Consider the following 15,286-nt stretch of genomic DNA (forward strand, 5'->3'; position numbering starts at 1 on the left):
GTGAACACTTTGTTTCTTCTACAGAAGCAAAGAGCAGATGATTCATTAAATTAGGACCTCCTTCAAGCTGGCAAAGGTTAAAAAAGAAACTAATTGTGTCTTTCTGCTCTTCCTGACCAGTACATAATCTGGTTTGCAGGACTCTGCAGACTGGTCTCCTTCACATGTGCAGGAACAGTCAGAAAGCAGAAAGCTCCAGGTGGCTCTCAAGTACTTCGCTGCCAAAAAAGCCCACGCTGGAAAGCAAGTCCAAAGGGGCTCCCTAGAGGGAGTTGGGTTCAGCCCGGAAGAGAGTGAGATTAGTAAAGCATGACTATACAACCCATGCTGGTGGCCGGCTTTCAGAGCAAAGAGGAACAGTAACGGCAATTAGCAAGACTGAAAGCTCCAGAAGGCTTACAATCAGTGATCTGCATAGTTCCCTCAGAAGGAATTTTCTCCCAGTACATGGTTTCAGATGTCCACTGCTGCCTGATCCATAACAGGCTGACCATTGCGGTAAGCACATCCCACCTCAGTGTGGTAATCACTGACATTTTTCACCAGGGTTTGACCTGTTTACTACAAGGCGAAACACGTCTCTCTCTTCAAAGCCACCAGCTTCCCTTGAGCTGTCGGGTGTCTTCAACAGATTTGAACCAGCTTTGTATGCTGTAGCCAAGAAAAAGTGAGGTCGCTGCAGCACAACGTACACCTTTGTGGAGCTATGTTATCAACCAGTTCTCAGAAAAGGGCATTCACAAAAAAAATCCTGATGTGACCAAACAAATAAAGAAAACACACTGAAGAAATACTTGAGGAGTTCAGTAATTCTGCAAACGTGGAAGGTGGTAAAATAGGTCCCACACTGGAGATGATTCACCACCTGAGCTATGGAAATTGATGGACTTCATTCAAAGGATAACAGAGGCCAGACAGAGAAGACCAGCAACAAACTCTCGACTTGCCGCATAAGTGTCCTTGGCATTCCAGTATGTTTCTTTTTATGAGACTTTTTCTAGTGCCAAGAGCTTCAGTACAATGTGGAAATGGATACTGACAAAGGGTGCCTCAGCCTTTACATACCTGGCTTATGTCCTTCTCCTCTTCCTCATCTGTTCTTCGTCTGTTGCCTGCAATGACATCAGCAGAGATATGTTGTCTCCAAATATCACAAGCTCTTCATCCAGCCTGGGAAGGCATGTGCGCAGCTACAAATACCTGGAAGGAGATGTGCGGTGGAGGAGGCTGTTCTCTTTCACCAAGTACTTTCTCAAGATCGATAGAAATGGCAAGGTCGGTGGAACAAAGAAGGAAAACTGCCCTTTCAGTGAGTATGGAATCCTCATTCAGTTTCTTCCATATGTTAGAAAATAAAATATTTACTTTAGTTTCATTTGTAAAAATTCGAACGGCTGATTTTTATTTTTTTTTTAGCAAAAACACATTGCTTCATAAATGCAGACTTCTTGCATGCTTCAAGAGGGAGCTTTAAAGCATGAACAGTTGCCTGTTATTAGTAGTTTTTGCATAATTGCTGGGATGATTATTGCATAACGATTTTCTTTTATAGCAGTTAACATTATCCAAGGGATCCCTAAATTGTTGTCAAAGCCTTAAAATAATTACTGTGTGTCATTGAAGCCATTTTATTTAAAGTTAAGGGCACTGAGTCTACTACAAGTTTTAAAAATGTGCCTGGTTCTGTTTTTGATTTCTTTTCCTGCATGTTGCTTTGAGTGATTGCAGTTTAAGAGGCAAAGTTAAGGCACCACTACAGCTATTTGTCTTCTCCGATGCCTTCTTGTTGGTAACTCGATACTATTCCATGTCTGTATTGTCCGCAACATATGTGGCACTTTGTGGTTCTTTGTGGTATTCTGTAATTTTATGAATTCTTGTCATATTCCTCTGGCATTTTAAACTTCTAAACACTATGATTAGCAAAATGTATCTCAACACAAATACATTACATCTCAGTTTATTTGGAGAATAAATCCTTTCAAAATTGTCATGCTTTCCTTTTGCGTGAGTCTTGTATTAAACAGTGAAGATTTTGTTTAAAGTTGTGAGTGCCTTACAAACGTAGAGAAAAATGTGGCATTCAGTTAGTTAAATGGAAGATTTCTTTTTATTTCAACGCAACTTCTGACATTATCAGTGTCAATGTTTTGGCATCTTCCCTCCGCTTCGCAAGAGTAACATTTACCATGAGACCAGATTAGATTAATTGTGGTCTCTTTGGCCCCATCTGTCCTTATTTATTATTTCATAGCATCCAAAATGCGCAAGTCGTGTTTCTGTGTTCTGCAATCTCTTAAGTATACAATCACCATTGCATAATAAATAAAGGAGTGGAGAAAATATGTATAATGACTTATTAATGAAACTGAAGCTCCAAACTATTTTCCGTTTAAACACTGTACAGAAAACAAACTTCTGGAAAAGCACAGTAGGTCAAAACAGCATCTGAAAGAGATAGATTAATCTTTCACTCATAAATGAATTGGATCTTGCCTTATCAGAATAAAATACAAAAATTGTCAAAGCAATCATTTATTTTAAATTAATAATCACTTTTCAGCAATAAACAAAGTTAGTCTGAATTAAGATCCAAACTAGTGCAACTTTCAAGGTTATGTTTTCTGTTATATATTATAAAGTATTAAGACTGGGATATGTGAAAAGGCCATTCAGCCAGCTCATTTTAGAGTTTGCCAATAGTCTGTGCTTGTGCCCCTGACAGGTTATTTTATTAGTTTCCTGTAACAGCAGTAAGTCTGTCTCCTTCTACTCCTTAATCAGAAACGTGTATATTTCTTTTGTCAGTAATTCAGCAGACCCAACACTCACCACACTTGGTGGCAATTTGCTCCATTAATTTATGAGTCTGAATAAGCTACCTCTTCAATCATATTTAGTTTGTGGTTTCCTAAGCTTGTAATCATACACTTATAATCAGTGGCCACTGGGGTATATAAAAGATATTGGAATTAAAATTAATATCAGTTTTCAGTTAATGGGCATCTCTTTCATAGTTAATTAATGTTAGAATGGATTCTAAATGAATTTGTGATTAAATGTGTTGCATTCAACTTGAATCTGGTGTACTTCAAGGATTGTTCATTTTTCAAGTATAGAAAGTTTTTCCTAAAGATTCCAGTAAAGTTGTTGTGAAGCATTTAGAAAACGTAGCATTTCAATTCTGGGCAAAGACCAGGATGAAAAAAAGACAGAAAATAGTGTCAATTGAGAATCATTTTAATTGAAATGCTGAGAGATTGGCACACTTCAGCTTTAATATCTGAATTTAACTTTTTTGACAGAACCTGGAAAGAGATTTTCAATTCAATACCGATGGCAGCAACATAGAGCAAATACGCAAAAAAAAACAATGGGCTGTGGAGTGATGTGTGACTGCGTGACATAATTATTGGCTAGGATAGTAATTTAACACAAGTATAGTGACATTAAGATGTTATCTTTTAAGCTATGTAATTACAAGGAAATAAAGCCTTGTTGTCCTATGGAATCCCTCCAAATTGATGTCTTACTACGGTTTAACCTATGGCCTATAACCTATGGCTATCGTTTCTCAAATCTGAATGATATGTTTGGAGCTACCTTTATTCAAAATTGAGCAACAAATTAGCTCTTTACTTAAGATGTTGTAGGACTAATTGCCTTTTAAGCGAAGGTGAAAATTGTGATTTTTTTCATTTCAACTGTCTTATATTGGGTGAAAAATACCTCCAGTTTAATTTGTTATAATTCAAAAAATGTAACAATTAGGGAAAGTTTTGATCTTAGACTCAATTGTAGTTGTAAATTCTTATATATGTGTGAGGGTTACCGATCACTCAGGGAGTCAGAATTGCTGTGGAAACATGCGCTTTCACATGCTTGTTGTAGTCTGCAGCTATGATAGTGATGGTAGAGGCTCCAACTTTCTTTCCATCACATGACTGAGCAGAGATCTCTCCCTCTCTGACTGCCTACCATTGTGTTGGGAAGATTTGCAAGTTGATGATCAACCTGTTTTGGCCCTGTTGTGAACGCATCTTCCTTGGCCAGCAAGTCCTGGGGTGAGATTCAAACCTGGAACTTCTGGCTTATAGGCAGGAACATTACCCATTGCACCACAAGGCCTCAAAATACATTATGAGAAAACCTAAAACTGGAATGCCTCATCCTGTAAAATGCAGTAGACTCAAATTTTGGCTTGTAGCATCATTTTAGTGCCATAATAGTGTCCACGCCACTTGTACTCACTTCTGGTGCTGCCTGCACCAAACACAAGCTGCTGGCACAGGTGTTACAAGCATGTGCCAGAAGCATGCAGTGTAGGCAGATTGCAATACTAGTCAGTGTCTAACACTGATCTGATACAAGCGCTGCCATTCTGTAACTAGCCACTCTAGTTAATGCCCTCCGTTAAACACACACAACAAGCAGGAAGGACCCCATAGCAGTGCAATTTAAATGATGACTTGAAGGTTTGTTGCTGATTAATTTCTACTGGCTCTGTTTAAGTTTGTGGAAGAACTGCGTGTTTTGATGAGTTAGCTACAGTTGGTAAAGTCTGCAGTGAGTGATGCTGCTCTTGGGAAAGGCATTAGTTGTGACTGCAAGGGCTCTGGTCAGACCACTTCCTGTCAGTCATGAGTGCCATAGTAGCAGCTACCCTTGGGCTAAAGCACAAGAAGGAGATGGTCAGAGGCAGCAAATAAAAAGACAAGTTAGGGTCTGCAAGAGCACTTTTCTTACCTCCACTTATAAGCCAGGAATAATGTGTGTGTCATCTGAGATTCACAAGTGCTGCCACCACTTACAGGTTGACCTACAGTCTCAGAGCAGGGAGAAGACAGCACTGTCAGTGGCTGTGAAGGTTACCATGGTCACGAATTTCTTTGCATCAGAATCCTTTCTGGCTGCAGCAGGCATCATATCTAACATTTCCCATTATGTTGTCTATTGCTGTACCAGAGAGGTTTCAGAGGTTCTGTATGCCAGGAAAGCACAGGCAGAGCATGCATGTGGTTTTGCTAGGATAGTGCGCTTCCCCCTGGTGGAGGATACTTTCAAGTGCAAATGTATGGCTTTGCGGGTGCCGCATCTCAATGTTCAGATATACTGGAACCAGAAAGGTTACTACTCAGTTGGTGTGTGACCATGCTTAGCACAACATACTGGTGAATGTCCACTATCCTGGCAGCAGTCATGGTGCTTTCATTCTGCCCTAGTTCAATGTTCCCTCAATCTTTCAAGCCAGAGGGTCACTGCTAGGTAACAAGGGCTATGCACTTTACAGGCCAGTCTGTCTGTGACCAGAGTCATGTTGCCACAGGAAACATCATTGAGCAGGTGATTGGGGAGCTGAAGCAATGGTTCCACTGTCTTGACCCCTATGGAGGAGCACTCCAGTACTCTATTCATGGTGGTCTGCTGCATTCACACAACCTGATCATCAAGAGGGCACGGCCGATGTCACCGAGGATTAGGAACCATGTCAGGAAAAAGTAAAGGAAAAGGAGGAGAAAAAAAAAAGGAGTAGGAAGGAAGAAAGCAGCAAGATATCCATGTTGCGGACAAGCTGTCTGTGAGTGTCTGATGTGATTCCAGTTCCAGATACAACCCAAAATCACCATTGTTTAACATTCCCACACCCTACAATCCCTCATTTACAGATCATCACAGGATCCTCTTGGCCACAATCCTGAAATAAAAGCCATCAAAAAACAACCATTCCATGTGAGAAGGTTAATATTTGAGTTATCTTGCAGATTGCTTCTACTAGGAATCCAGTGACATCACCACTACATCATGGGCAGGTAACATAATGTTGCAGGACTGCTGAATTTTCCAAAGTGCAGAGGGTCAATAGCTCCACCCATGTTGCTAACTGAGCTTCTGTGTTAAATCCCAAAAGTGTGGGCATGGTATGTGACCTTCCCCACAAAATCAGGTGAATTGCTCATGCCCCAGACCCTCTCCAATGCTTCAGATGTGCCAACTCAGAAAGTTAGCAAAAGTTGAAGAATAGCCACCAAAACAACCTAACCAAGTCCCCAAAGAGCTGTCAACATAAGATTAGAGGGATAACATATGAAAACAAATTGTTACACAGACTTTGTAATTTAAGCTGTCGGTATACACAATATTCCTTCACTTCCATTAGCATCCATTTTCTCTTCCCTCCTGCCTTCATTTCACCTTCCCTTTTTCCTTCATTTCCCCTTCATTCTTTCCTTCATTTCCACTTTTCCCTCTTTCTTTCATTTCCCCTTCCCACTTCATTTATTTTCTTTTACCTCTTTCACTGCCACCCATTCCTCTCTCTCAGCTATTTATTTCCCCTTTCCCTCCTCATCTATTTCCCACTTGACACGCATTCTGCTCCTCCCCTTTCTAATCATTTCCTGCTCCCTTCTCCTCATCACCATATTCCCTTATCCATTTCCCAACAAATTCTCTTCCTTCCTTGCCAATCTTCTCCTATAACCCTTCTTTTGCCAGCCTTTTCCCCTTCTCTAGTGAACTACTCCCCTTTCCCTTACAATGCAGCTCTCATCTTCTTTGTACCAATTATTCCTCCTCTCTTGTCAACCATATCCCCCAACTGCTGCAAACTGAATCCAATGGCCTATGTACCAGGAAGTTTCCAATCCTAGTGCTAATGGTCAGGATTATTAACTCTTCAGATGATATGTAGGAACTATCATCCACAAGCTAGACTGTACACAGATGGCCATACTGACCATTGGCACTGGGAGTGCACCTACTGGAGGACCAGGGCTTTGTGGTATATAATCCACCAGATTATGGAGCTGAAAGAGGTCGGATGGGATCCAAGCAGATTGGGTCTGGAAAGGTGGGAGGTCAGAAGAAGCCTCTATAGCGCTCATATGTGCTGATACAGTGCAAAACACTGATGGTTGGCATGACATTTGGGCTATCTTTATTTGAAGGTGAATCGGGGTGGCACCATGCCATATGTGGTGATAGCGTAAGACGATCATGTCTCAACTGCGGCAACAAGTGCAATGAGGCTTATGCTCCAATATGAATTATTTTCAAACATAATACTGATACCTTGGCGCAATGCTTCACGTGTCTGGATTAAGTAGGGGAAGCCTTACACTTCAGATCTTCATCCGGAATAATTATCATCTGCTGTAGAGTCCATAACTTCACCCTAAAAAGAGGCTTCAGCATGCAGCTCAAAAGCCAGGATATCAATGGCAACAATTTGCATTTATAGAGTCATAGATTCATAGAGGTCTACAGCACAGAAAAAGGCCCTTCGGACCATTGAGTCTGCACCAGTCTAATCCCATTTTCCATCACTAGGCCCATAGCCTTGTATGCCTTAGCACCTTTAACAAAGGAAACTATCCCAAGGTGCTTCACAGGAGCTTATCAATCAAAATATACACATGGTACTGGGATAGATGACCAAAAGCCTGGCCAAAGAGATATATTAAAAGTAACATCTAAAAGGAGGAGAGAGAGAGAGAGGCAGAGAGGAGTGAATTCCATACCTTAGCAGCTGAAGGCACAGCCATCAGTGATGGAGTGATTAAAATCAGGAAAATACAGGAGGCTAGGCACCCATCCCTAATATAGAGGGCATTTAAGAGTCAACCACATTGCTGTGGGTCTGGAGTCACATGTAGGCTTGACCAGGCAGATTTCCTTCCCTAAAGAACATTAGCAAACCAGATGGGTTTTTACAACATCTGGCAATGGTATTGTGGCTTTTAATTCCAGATTTTTATTGAGTCCAAATTTCACCATCTGCCTTAGTGAGATTTGAACCCAGGTCCCCAGAGGATCACCCTGGAATACTAGCCCAGTGACAATACCACTATGCCACTGCCTCCCCTGTTGGAGGTAGCTAACAGAAGGGCAAGGCCATAGAGGGACTTGTAAACAAGGCTGAAAATATTAAAATCAAGGTGTTGGAAAATATGGAGTCAAGGTAGGTAATCGAACATGAAGGTGATGGTGATATCAAAGCAATGGCAGAGTAAGCAATGGAACTGTCAAAGAGGAATTAGCAGTAGCATCTACCCTAAAGCAAGAAAGACATGGTGCACCGGGCACTAATTCCATGTGGCTTCTAAGGAGTATCCCAGCTATGCCACTGCTGTATGGGCAAACCGCATCTACCCATACTCAAACAACCTTCTCTCACACTTCCATAAACAGTTCTTGAAAAAATGTCTACCACCATTTAATGCAGCACTGCTGCTTTATTGTAACCAATGACAAATATATACTCAGCCCAACATTCAAGTTAACATTTACTTCTTCTATTCCATAGTGTCTGAATATTGGCAGCTTGAGTAGGCAACATTCGTGCTTGTACTTGGGTTTAGATTTTTTTTAATTCTTTCATAGGATGTGGGCATTGCTGCCAAGGCCAGCATTTGTTTCCCATCCCTAATTGCCTCTGAAAAGGTGGTGCTGAGCCACCTTCTTGAACTGCTGCAGTCCAAGTGGTGTAGGTACACCCACAGTGTTGTTGGGAAGGGAGTTCCAGGATTTTGTCCCCACGGCAGTGAATGAACGGTGATATAGTTCCAATTCAGGGTGGTGAGTGACTTGGAGGGCATCTTGCAGGTGGTGGTTTTCATATCTATTTGCTGCCCTTGTCATTCTAGGTGGTAGAGATCACGGGTTGGGATGGTGCTGTCAAAGGAGCCTTGACAAGTTTCTGCAGTGCATTTTGTAGACGGTACACTCTGCTGCCAGTATGCATTGGTGGTGGACGGAGTGAATGTTTAAGGTGGTAAATGGGGTGCTAATCAAGAGGCCTCTTTTTTCCTGCATCGTGTTGAACTTCTTGAGTGTTGTGGGAGCTGCAGTCATCCAGACAAGTGGGGAGTATTCTATCACACTCCTGACTTGTGCCTTGTAGATGGTGGACAGGTATTGCGGATTCGGGTGGTGAGTTACTCGCCACCAAATTCCCAGCCTCTGACTTGCTCTTGTAGTCACAGCATTAATATGGCTGGTCCAGTTTAGTTTCTGGCCAATGGTAACCCCCCAGGATGTTGATAGTGTTGGAATCAGTGATGGTAATGCCATTGAATGTCAAGGCAAGATGATTAGATTCTCACCATTGGAGATGGTCATTGCCTGGCAATTGTGTGGTGTGATTGTTACTTGCCACTTATGCAGCAGAATCTGGATAACATTCAGCCTTGGGCTGGTATCAACATGGACTGGTTCAGTATCTGAGGAGTTGCAAATGGTGCTGAACATTGTGCAATCACCAGCAACCATCCCCAATCCTGACCTAATGGTGGAAGGAAGGTCATTGATGAAGGAGCTAAAGATGGTTGGGCCTGTGGAACTCCTGCAGTGATGTCCTGGAACTGAAATGACTAAGATGTGGAATAACGAACCTCTTATTCATTCTAAGTGATTCATTATGGCTGGATTAAATGTTCTGCTTGGCTGCAGATTTGCACTGACTACCTACTTGCTTTATGATGGCCAGAGACCTCCTTGGATTTTGGAGATGGCAGGGTTAGCCATCAGTCATCTATATTGAGTGCCTCCTCACTCAATTTTGCAGAAATTGGTTGGTTATGGCTTTATCGTGGAAAGGCTGATCCCTAGTTTTAGTTCATAGGTCATTTAGAGGATTGGTATTGCTCCCTTCTGATTGGCTATCCCACTGTGCAAGAGTAGGTGTCCAAGACTGAAATAGTAATACTATGGCTAAATCAGCAAGATTAAGTTGTCCAAGAGACTTTAATTATTCACAATTCTGAATAACATACCAATTTCTTGGATAACATAACATTAAATAGGATGCAAAATATGTTTATTTTAATACAGAAATGAATAGGCTATAGTTTGGTGGTTCAGTGATAATAAGTTATCATGATATAATTTGAACTGACTGTTAATGATTAGTAATCAGCTACAGATGATCAATAAACCTGCAGTGATTATGTCATGATCATTTTCTTTTCAATACGGACGTCAAAACACATCAGCTACAAAGAGCGTGTTGGCATTCAAGTCTCAGGGAGCCCCAGGCAACTGAAGTGAAAACAAAATAAATACCTTCTGCTTCTGCTGTATATATATTATAATAAAGAACAGATAAACAGGAGTGATTTCCAGGCAGCAATCTGATCCAAACATCTTTGGTTCACTAATGTCCCTTAGGGAAGGAAATCTGCTGTCCTCACCTGGTCTGGCCTACATGTGACTCCAGACCCACAGCAATGTGGTTGACTCTTAAATGCCCCCTGAATAAGGGCAATTAGGGATGGGCAATAATTGCTGGCTGAGCCAACGATGCCCACATTCCCTGAATGAAGTTTAAAAAAAATCCACAGTATTTTGCTTTTATTATAAAAGAAAATGTCAGGTTTTGATATCATGAGAGTCCTGTGATAAGGCTGCAACCCAGTTGTCATTACTGAATAACTTAATATTGTGTGATAATAAACAGGTTATATTATATTGTAATTATATACCATATATGAATCGTAGATTGGTCAAAGCACTGAAGGAAGCCCTTCGGTCCGTCCAACTTCATGCCATTTCTCTGTACAAGCAATTTCCCTCGTCCCATTACCCTGCCCTTTCTCCAATAGCCCCTTGAAATTTTTTCCCTTCAGGTGCTTACCCAATTCCATTTTGATAGCCACTTGCCTCCACCTCACTCTCAGGCAGTGCATTCCATTCTGCTGCATTCCATACGCTGCGGGAAAAAGTCGCTATTGGTTCTTTAACCAATCATTTTAAATTCATAAATGTGAATTAAAATGATCAAGTATAAAAATTCAATTGATTCAGATTACATAATTAAATCCTACCATCTGATAAATAAAGAACTTAAACACCTCCAGCACTCATCATTTACTTTGTTTAATATATATTCAGACGTAAGCAATAAACCTAAAAGAATAAGGCCACAGAATTGGATAATCCCCACAAACTTTGTGCTCATGAAAATGATTGTAGTGTGCAGCCAGTGATAAGCAGCTGTTTGACTGCGTGCACACCTCAGGAGAGGGTGCAAAATTGTGAGAGGCTGGCATGAGTTCAAGCTAGCCTGCACTACTCAAAGCAAACTTGCACCTCATAAAGGGGAGGCATATTCAGGTTGGATCAGGTGCTGGAAGCCTTTGTTAAAGTGAGTTTGATCTGGAAAAGACACAAGAATGGGATAAAATGTCAGAAAGTAGGCTCCAATATTTTCCAAAGCTGCTGTGAAGGTGCTGAAGAGCTGGAGAGATGCCATCTACCCACACACGTCCAGAAGGCCCGCTAGACAAACTTTATGAAGGCAGTGGGGGAAATAGCCTTGGAGGACTCAGCTGAGGAATTTGAAAGCCGATGATAATGCACACAGAATTGCTTGGCACATTGGCAGCCTGCCAGAAAGCCTGCATGGAATGCCAAGAAGCAGGGAGGAATTCAGCACCAACTTTGCACAGGGCTGTGCACAGAGATTGGAGCCCATCCTTACCAGCATGGAAATGGTGGCCAACTCCATGAGAACACTTGCCGCCCCAATCATGATGCAAAGTCCGATGGTTAATGTCTCAGCTTCCACTACGGAACATACAGAAGTCACCCAACATCTGAGTGCTGCAATGGGAGCTCAGACTGTTCTCATGCAAGCTACCTTGCTGCCACACAGGCTCAGACAGTTGCCATCATAGCTGCGGATACCAGTGCTCAAAGGGGCTTGCAGGTTGTCACAGCAATCCAATAATTTGTCCTCCAACAAGCTACTCAGACTGCTGAGGAGCTATCCCAGAGGAGTGGCAGTGACTCCCTGAAGAACAAATCTGCTTTTTACTCTCAGGATGACAACATTCATCCTCCCACCAGCAGCACTGCACGAATGCCATTCCCTGTCAGCCAGCCCAGGCTAACTCCACCCAAGTTGATGCAGTCTGAAGTTGTACTTTCAAGGGCTAGACTTGCTAAAGGTCATCAAGAAACCACCGGCACCACTGAAAATCATGCTGTAGCCACTGGGGTAGGAGCACCAGGGTGGGCAAAGGAACATGAAAGACAGGCACTAAGGAAATGTACAAGAGTGATTAGATGACACTGATGTGTGATATCATAGAACCACAGAATGGTCACAGCACAGAAGGAGGCCATTCAGCCCATCGTGTCTGCACCAGGTCTTACAAGAACAATTCAGTGAGTGCCACTTCCCTGCTGATTCACCGTAGGCCTGCAATCTTTTCCTCTTCAGATAATGACCCACTTCTCTTTTGAAGACCACAATTGAATCTGCCTTCACCACACTTTCAGACAGTGCATTCCAGATCCTAACCACAGTGTGTAAAAAAGATTTTCCTCATGTTGCCGTAATTTCTTTTGCCAGCCACCTTAATCAGTGTCCTCTGGTTCTCGATGCTTCAACTAATGGGAACAGTTTCTCCCTAACTGCTCTGTCCAGACTCCTCATGATTTTGAATACCTCTGTCAAACATCTTCTCAAGCCTCTCTTCTCTAAAGAGAATGACCCTAGTTTTTCCATTCTATCTACCCAACTGAAGATCCTCATCACTGGAAACATTCTCATGAATCTTTTCTGCATCCTCTCTAATGCCTTCACATCCTTCCTAAAGTGTGGTGCCCCGAAGTGGACACAATACTCCAGTTGAGGCTGAACCAGCATGGTATGGTTTATACATTTGGTTTGGAATGTTTGTTTTTGTTTTTGTTTTGTTTTTGCCTTGTGGCCAAGCAAACGCTATGATCGTAAGCAACAGGGGAAAGATTAGGTATGGGATTGTTGGTGAGTGGGGAATTAGGGTTGCAATTACTGATATCATAGATGGAGTCAATAGCAAACAGCTCATCCAGAAAGTGGCTGTGTTGTTGCCGCTTGATTGGAACCCATCTACCACCACTTTAAACATTCACTCCCTCCACCAATGCTGCACCGTGGTAGCAGTATATACCATCTACAAGGTGCACTGCAGCAATTCACCAAGACTCCTTCAACAGCACCTTCCAAATCCACGACCTCTGCCACCCAGAAGAAGAAGGACAGCAGATGCATGGGAACACTACTACCTGCAAATTCCCCTCCAAGCTACACGCCACCCTGACTTAGAATTATATTGCTGTTCCTTCATTCTGTTATGACTGGGATGGGAGGCGTGCGCAGTTTCTCTAGCCCCACTACTCCACAGGTCACACCATAAGTGTAAATGTTTAAATCACTCACCAAAATGGCAAATTGCTTACCTTTGCCACTGCTAGACCCAAAATAAAAGGGACTTTAATCTGGCTTCTTTCAATAAACTCAGAATAATTGATTTGTTATAAACAAAAATTATTTTTTAAAACAAATTGCAAAACTGGTTAATGTATAGTTTGTAATCCGGAAGTGTAATGATTTAACCATTTTAAAATCCCAACACATGCATTAACACACATAAAACAAAGGACAACACAAATAAGGTCTCTGCAGAGGTTAGCGTAAGGGAACACTTTATGAAAAAGGATAAAGCTCGAAAAGGTCTTGACACCATTGATTTGGTGTTTCTGCATGCAAAGACAGAGTATTGGTCATAGTCTGAAAGTCCTTTCCAAAGTATATTTGGTAAAACACTGTCTTTGTTAACCCTCGCTTGTCGCAGCTTCACAGGCTGTCAAATACAGATGAGTCATACTGAGTTGAGGATTTTCTGGCTGAAGCTGAACCTCCTCACTCTGAGCTGCAGACAATACAGGGAGATGGAGAGAGCAGGAGAAAGAGGAGCAATCTTCCTTCACAGTTTTCTCCGAAGATATACACTGAGCTCAAAAAACATGTTCAGACAGAACTTCTCCTAGGTCAGGTGTTTTTCAGTCAATCAGAAGGAGCCCACAGCCTGGCAGCAGCTGTGTTTTTAACTCAAGTAAACAAAATTTCTTTTATCTCCCCAGGTGCTTGCTGGTCACTTTGCTGGCTAAGCCTAGCCAGCGATCCTGCATCCCATGGAAGAATAAATTTAAAATACATCAACCCTTCCTCATCCTTGGCCTCCTCCTCCTCCTTTTCCAACCTTTCCCCTGCTCCTGGTTACCATGTAACTGGTGGCAAGGACTGTTCCCGCATGTTGTCGAGGTTACGCAACATGTAGCAAACCACCACAAATCTTAGCATGCACTCTGTCATAATGCAGGGCTAATGCAGAGTGGTCAGGCAGCGAAAGAATTGCTTAAGCAGACCAACGATCTGCTATATCACATTTTCTGTGGGCAGTGGGACATCGCAGAGTTGGCACACAACGCTGGAAAAGTAACGTGTTGAAGTCAATGACATCCTGCACCACATGGAAGCTGCAATCTTCACAAAGCCATATACTCATTGCGGTTGCTTCTCCCTGAAAACAGATAATGAAATGTATTCAGCTACCTGAATACAGAGCCTCAGTGATCTCCCATACACAACATTGGCAATATACTGGGAGATGTTGCAAATTTCATCTACTCTAGTTTGGAAGGAGGCAGATATTCGTGGCCACAGCTACCTTCACAGCCACTAGCAATACCATCCTCGCCCTGCTCTGAGATTGCAGTTGTGGCTGCAGCAGGTGGCAGGTTTCAGTGAGAATATCCTTAGTGAAGCGCAAACATCTGACACATTATTCCTCACTGCGGTTCAGGTTGGAAAATTGCTCCCTGATGACCCTGGACGGATATACTCCTGCTTAATGTGTGTTCAGCTTTGCGTGTTTAAAACATAGCACCACCTGGACCTTTGAGCTCCAAAATGGCAGTGCTGGCAACAAATCAGCATTACACATTGAGATATGTAAAGATCCATCTACTCTAAATATTTCTGCAGAATGCTCCCCGCACGCATGCTAGCCCCCACGCTTATAGATCCAAAAAATGGGCACGATGGGTCCAAATTTCACAGCACAAGTCTTTTAAAAATTGCAGCAGTAGAACATAAAAACACTGCTTTTCCCACAATGTAATATCATTGACATATGAAAGAAGGCTATATAGCTGCTCTATACAAGTTAAAACATGCAGTGATCAGAGATTAAACAGATACAGTACTCTTCAAAATGCTTTAGCAATATTTAGGTGATTATTATTTCTTCAATACCAGAGAATGAATTCCTATCATAGTTCAAGAAATCATCTGTGATTAATTCAGCTTCTGCTGAAGCAATACCCTCAATAGTCAATGTCATGCTTAGCAATCGATTGATTTAATGTTATTTTAAATTACAAAATTTCCTGCCAATCTTTGCATCAGATCTTACATTCCAGCTATGTAAACAAACATATATACCAGATTTATGAA

At 42.0% G+C, this 15,286-nt stretch overlaps 1 protein-coding gene across 1 annotated transcript in view; it reads left to right on the plus strand.

The window, feature by feature from the left end:
- The window catches only part of LOC144685525 (fibroblast growth factor 10-like), a 187,632-nt gene that overhangs the window by 41,641 nt on the left and 130,705 nt on the right, over positions 1-15,286 (plus strand). The window contains exon 2 of the mRNA XM_078550123.1: positions 121-1,309. Within this exon, the coding sequence (XP_078406249.1) occupies positions 1,021-1,309 (289 nt within the window). The 5' untranslated portion in view covers positions 121-1,020. The remainder of the gene's footprint in view (positions 1-120; positions 1,310-15,286) is intronic.

This window comes from Cetorhinus maximus, chromosome 1 (assembly GCF_964194155.1).
Source record: "Cetorhinus maximus chromosome 1, sCetMax3.hap1.1, whole genome shotgun sequence".
Taxonomy (NCBI): domain Eukaryota; kingdom Metazoa; phylum Chordata; class Chondrichthyes; order Lamniformes; family Cetorhinidae; genus Cetorhinus; species Cetorhinus maximus.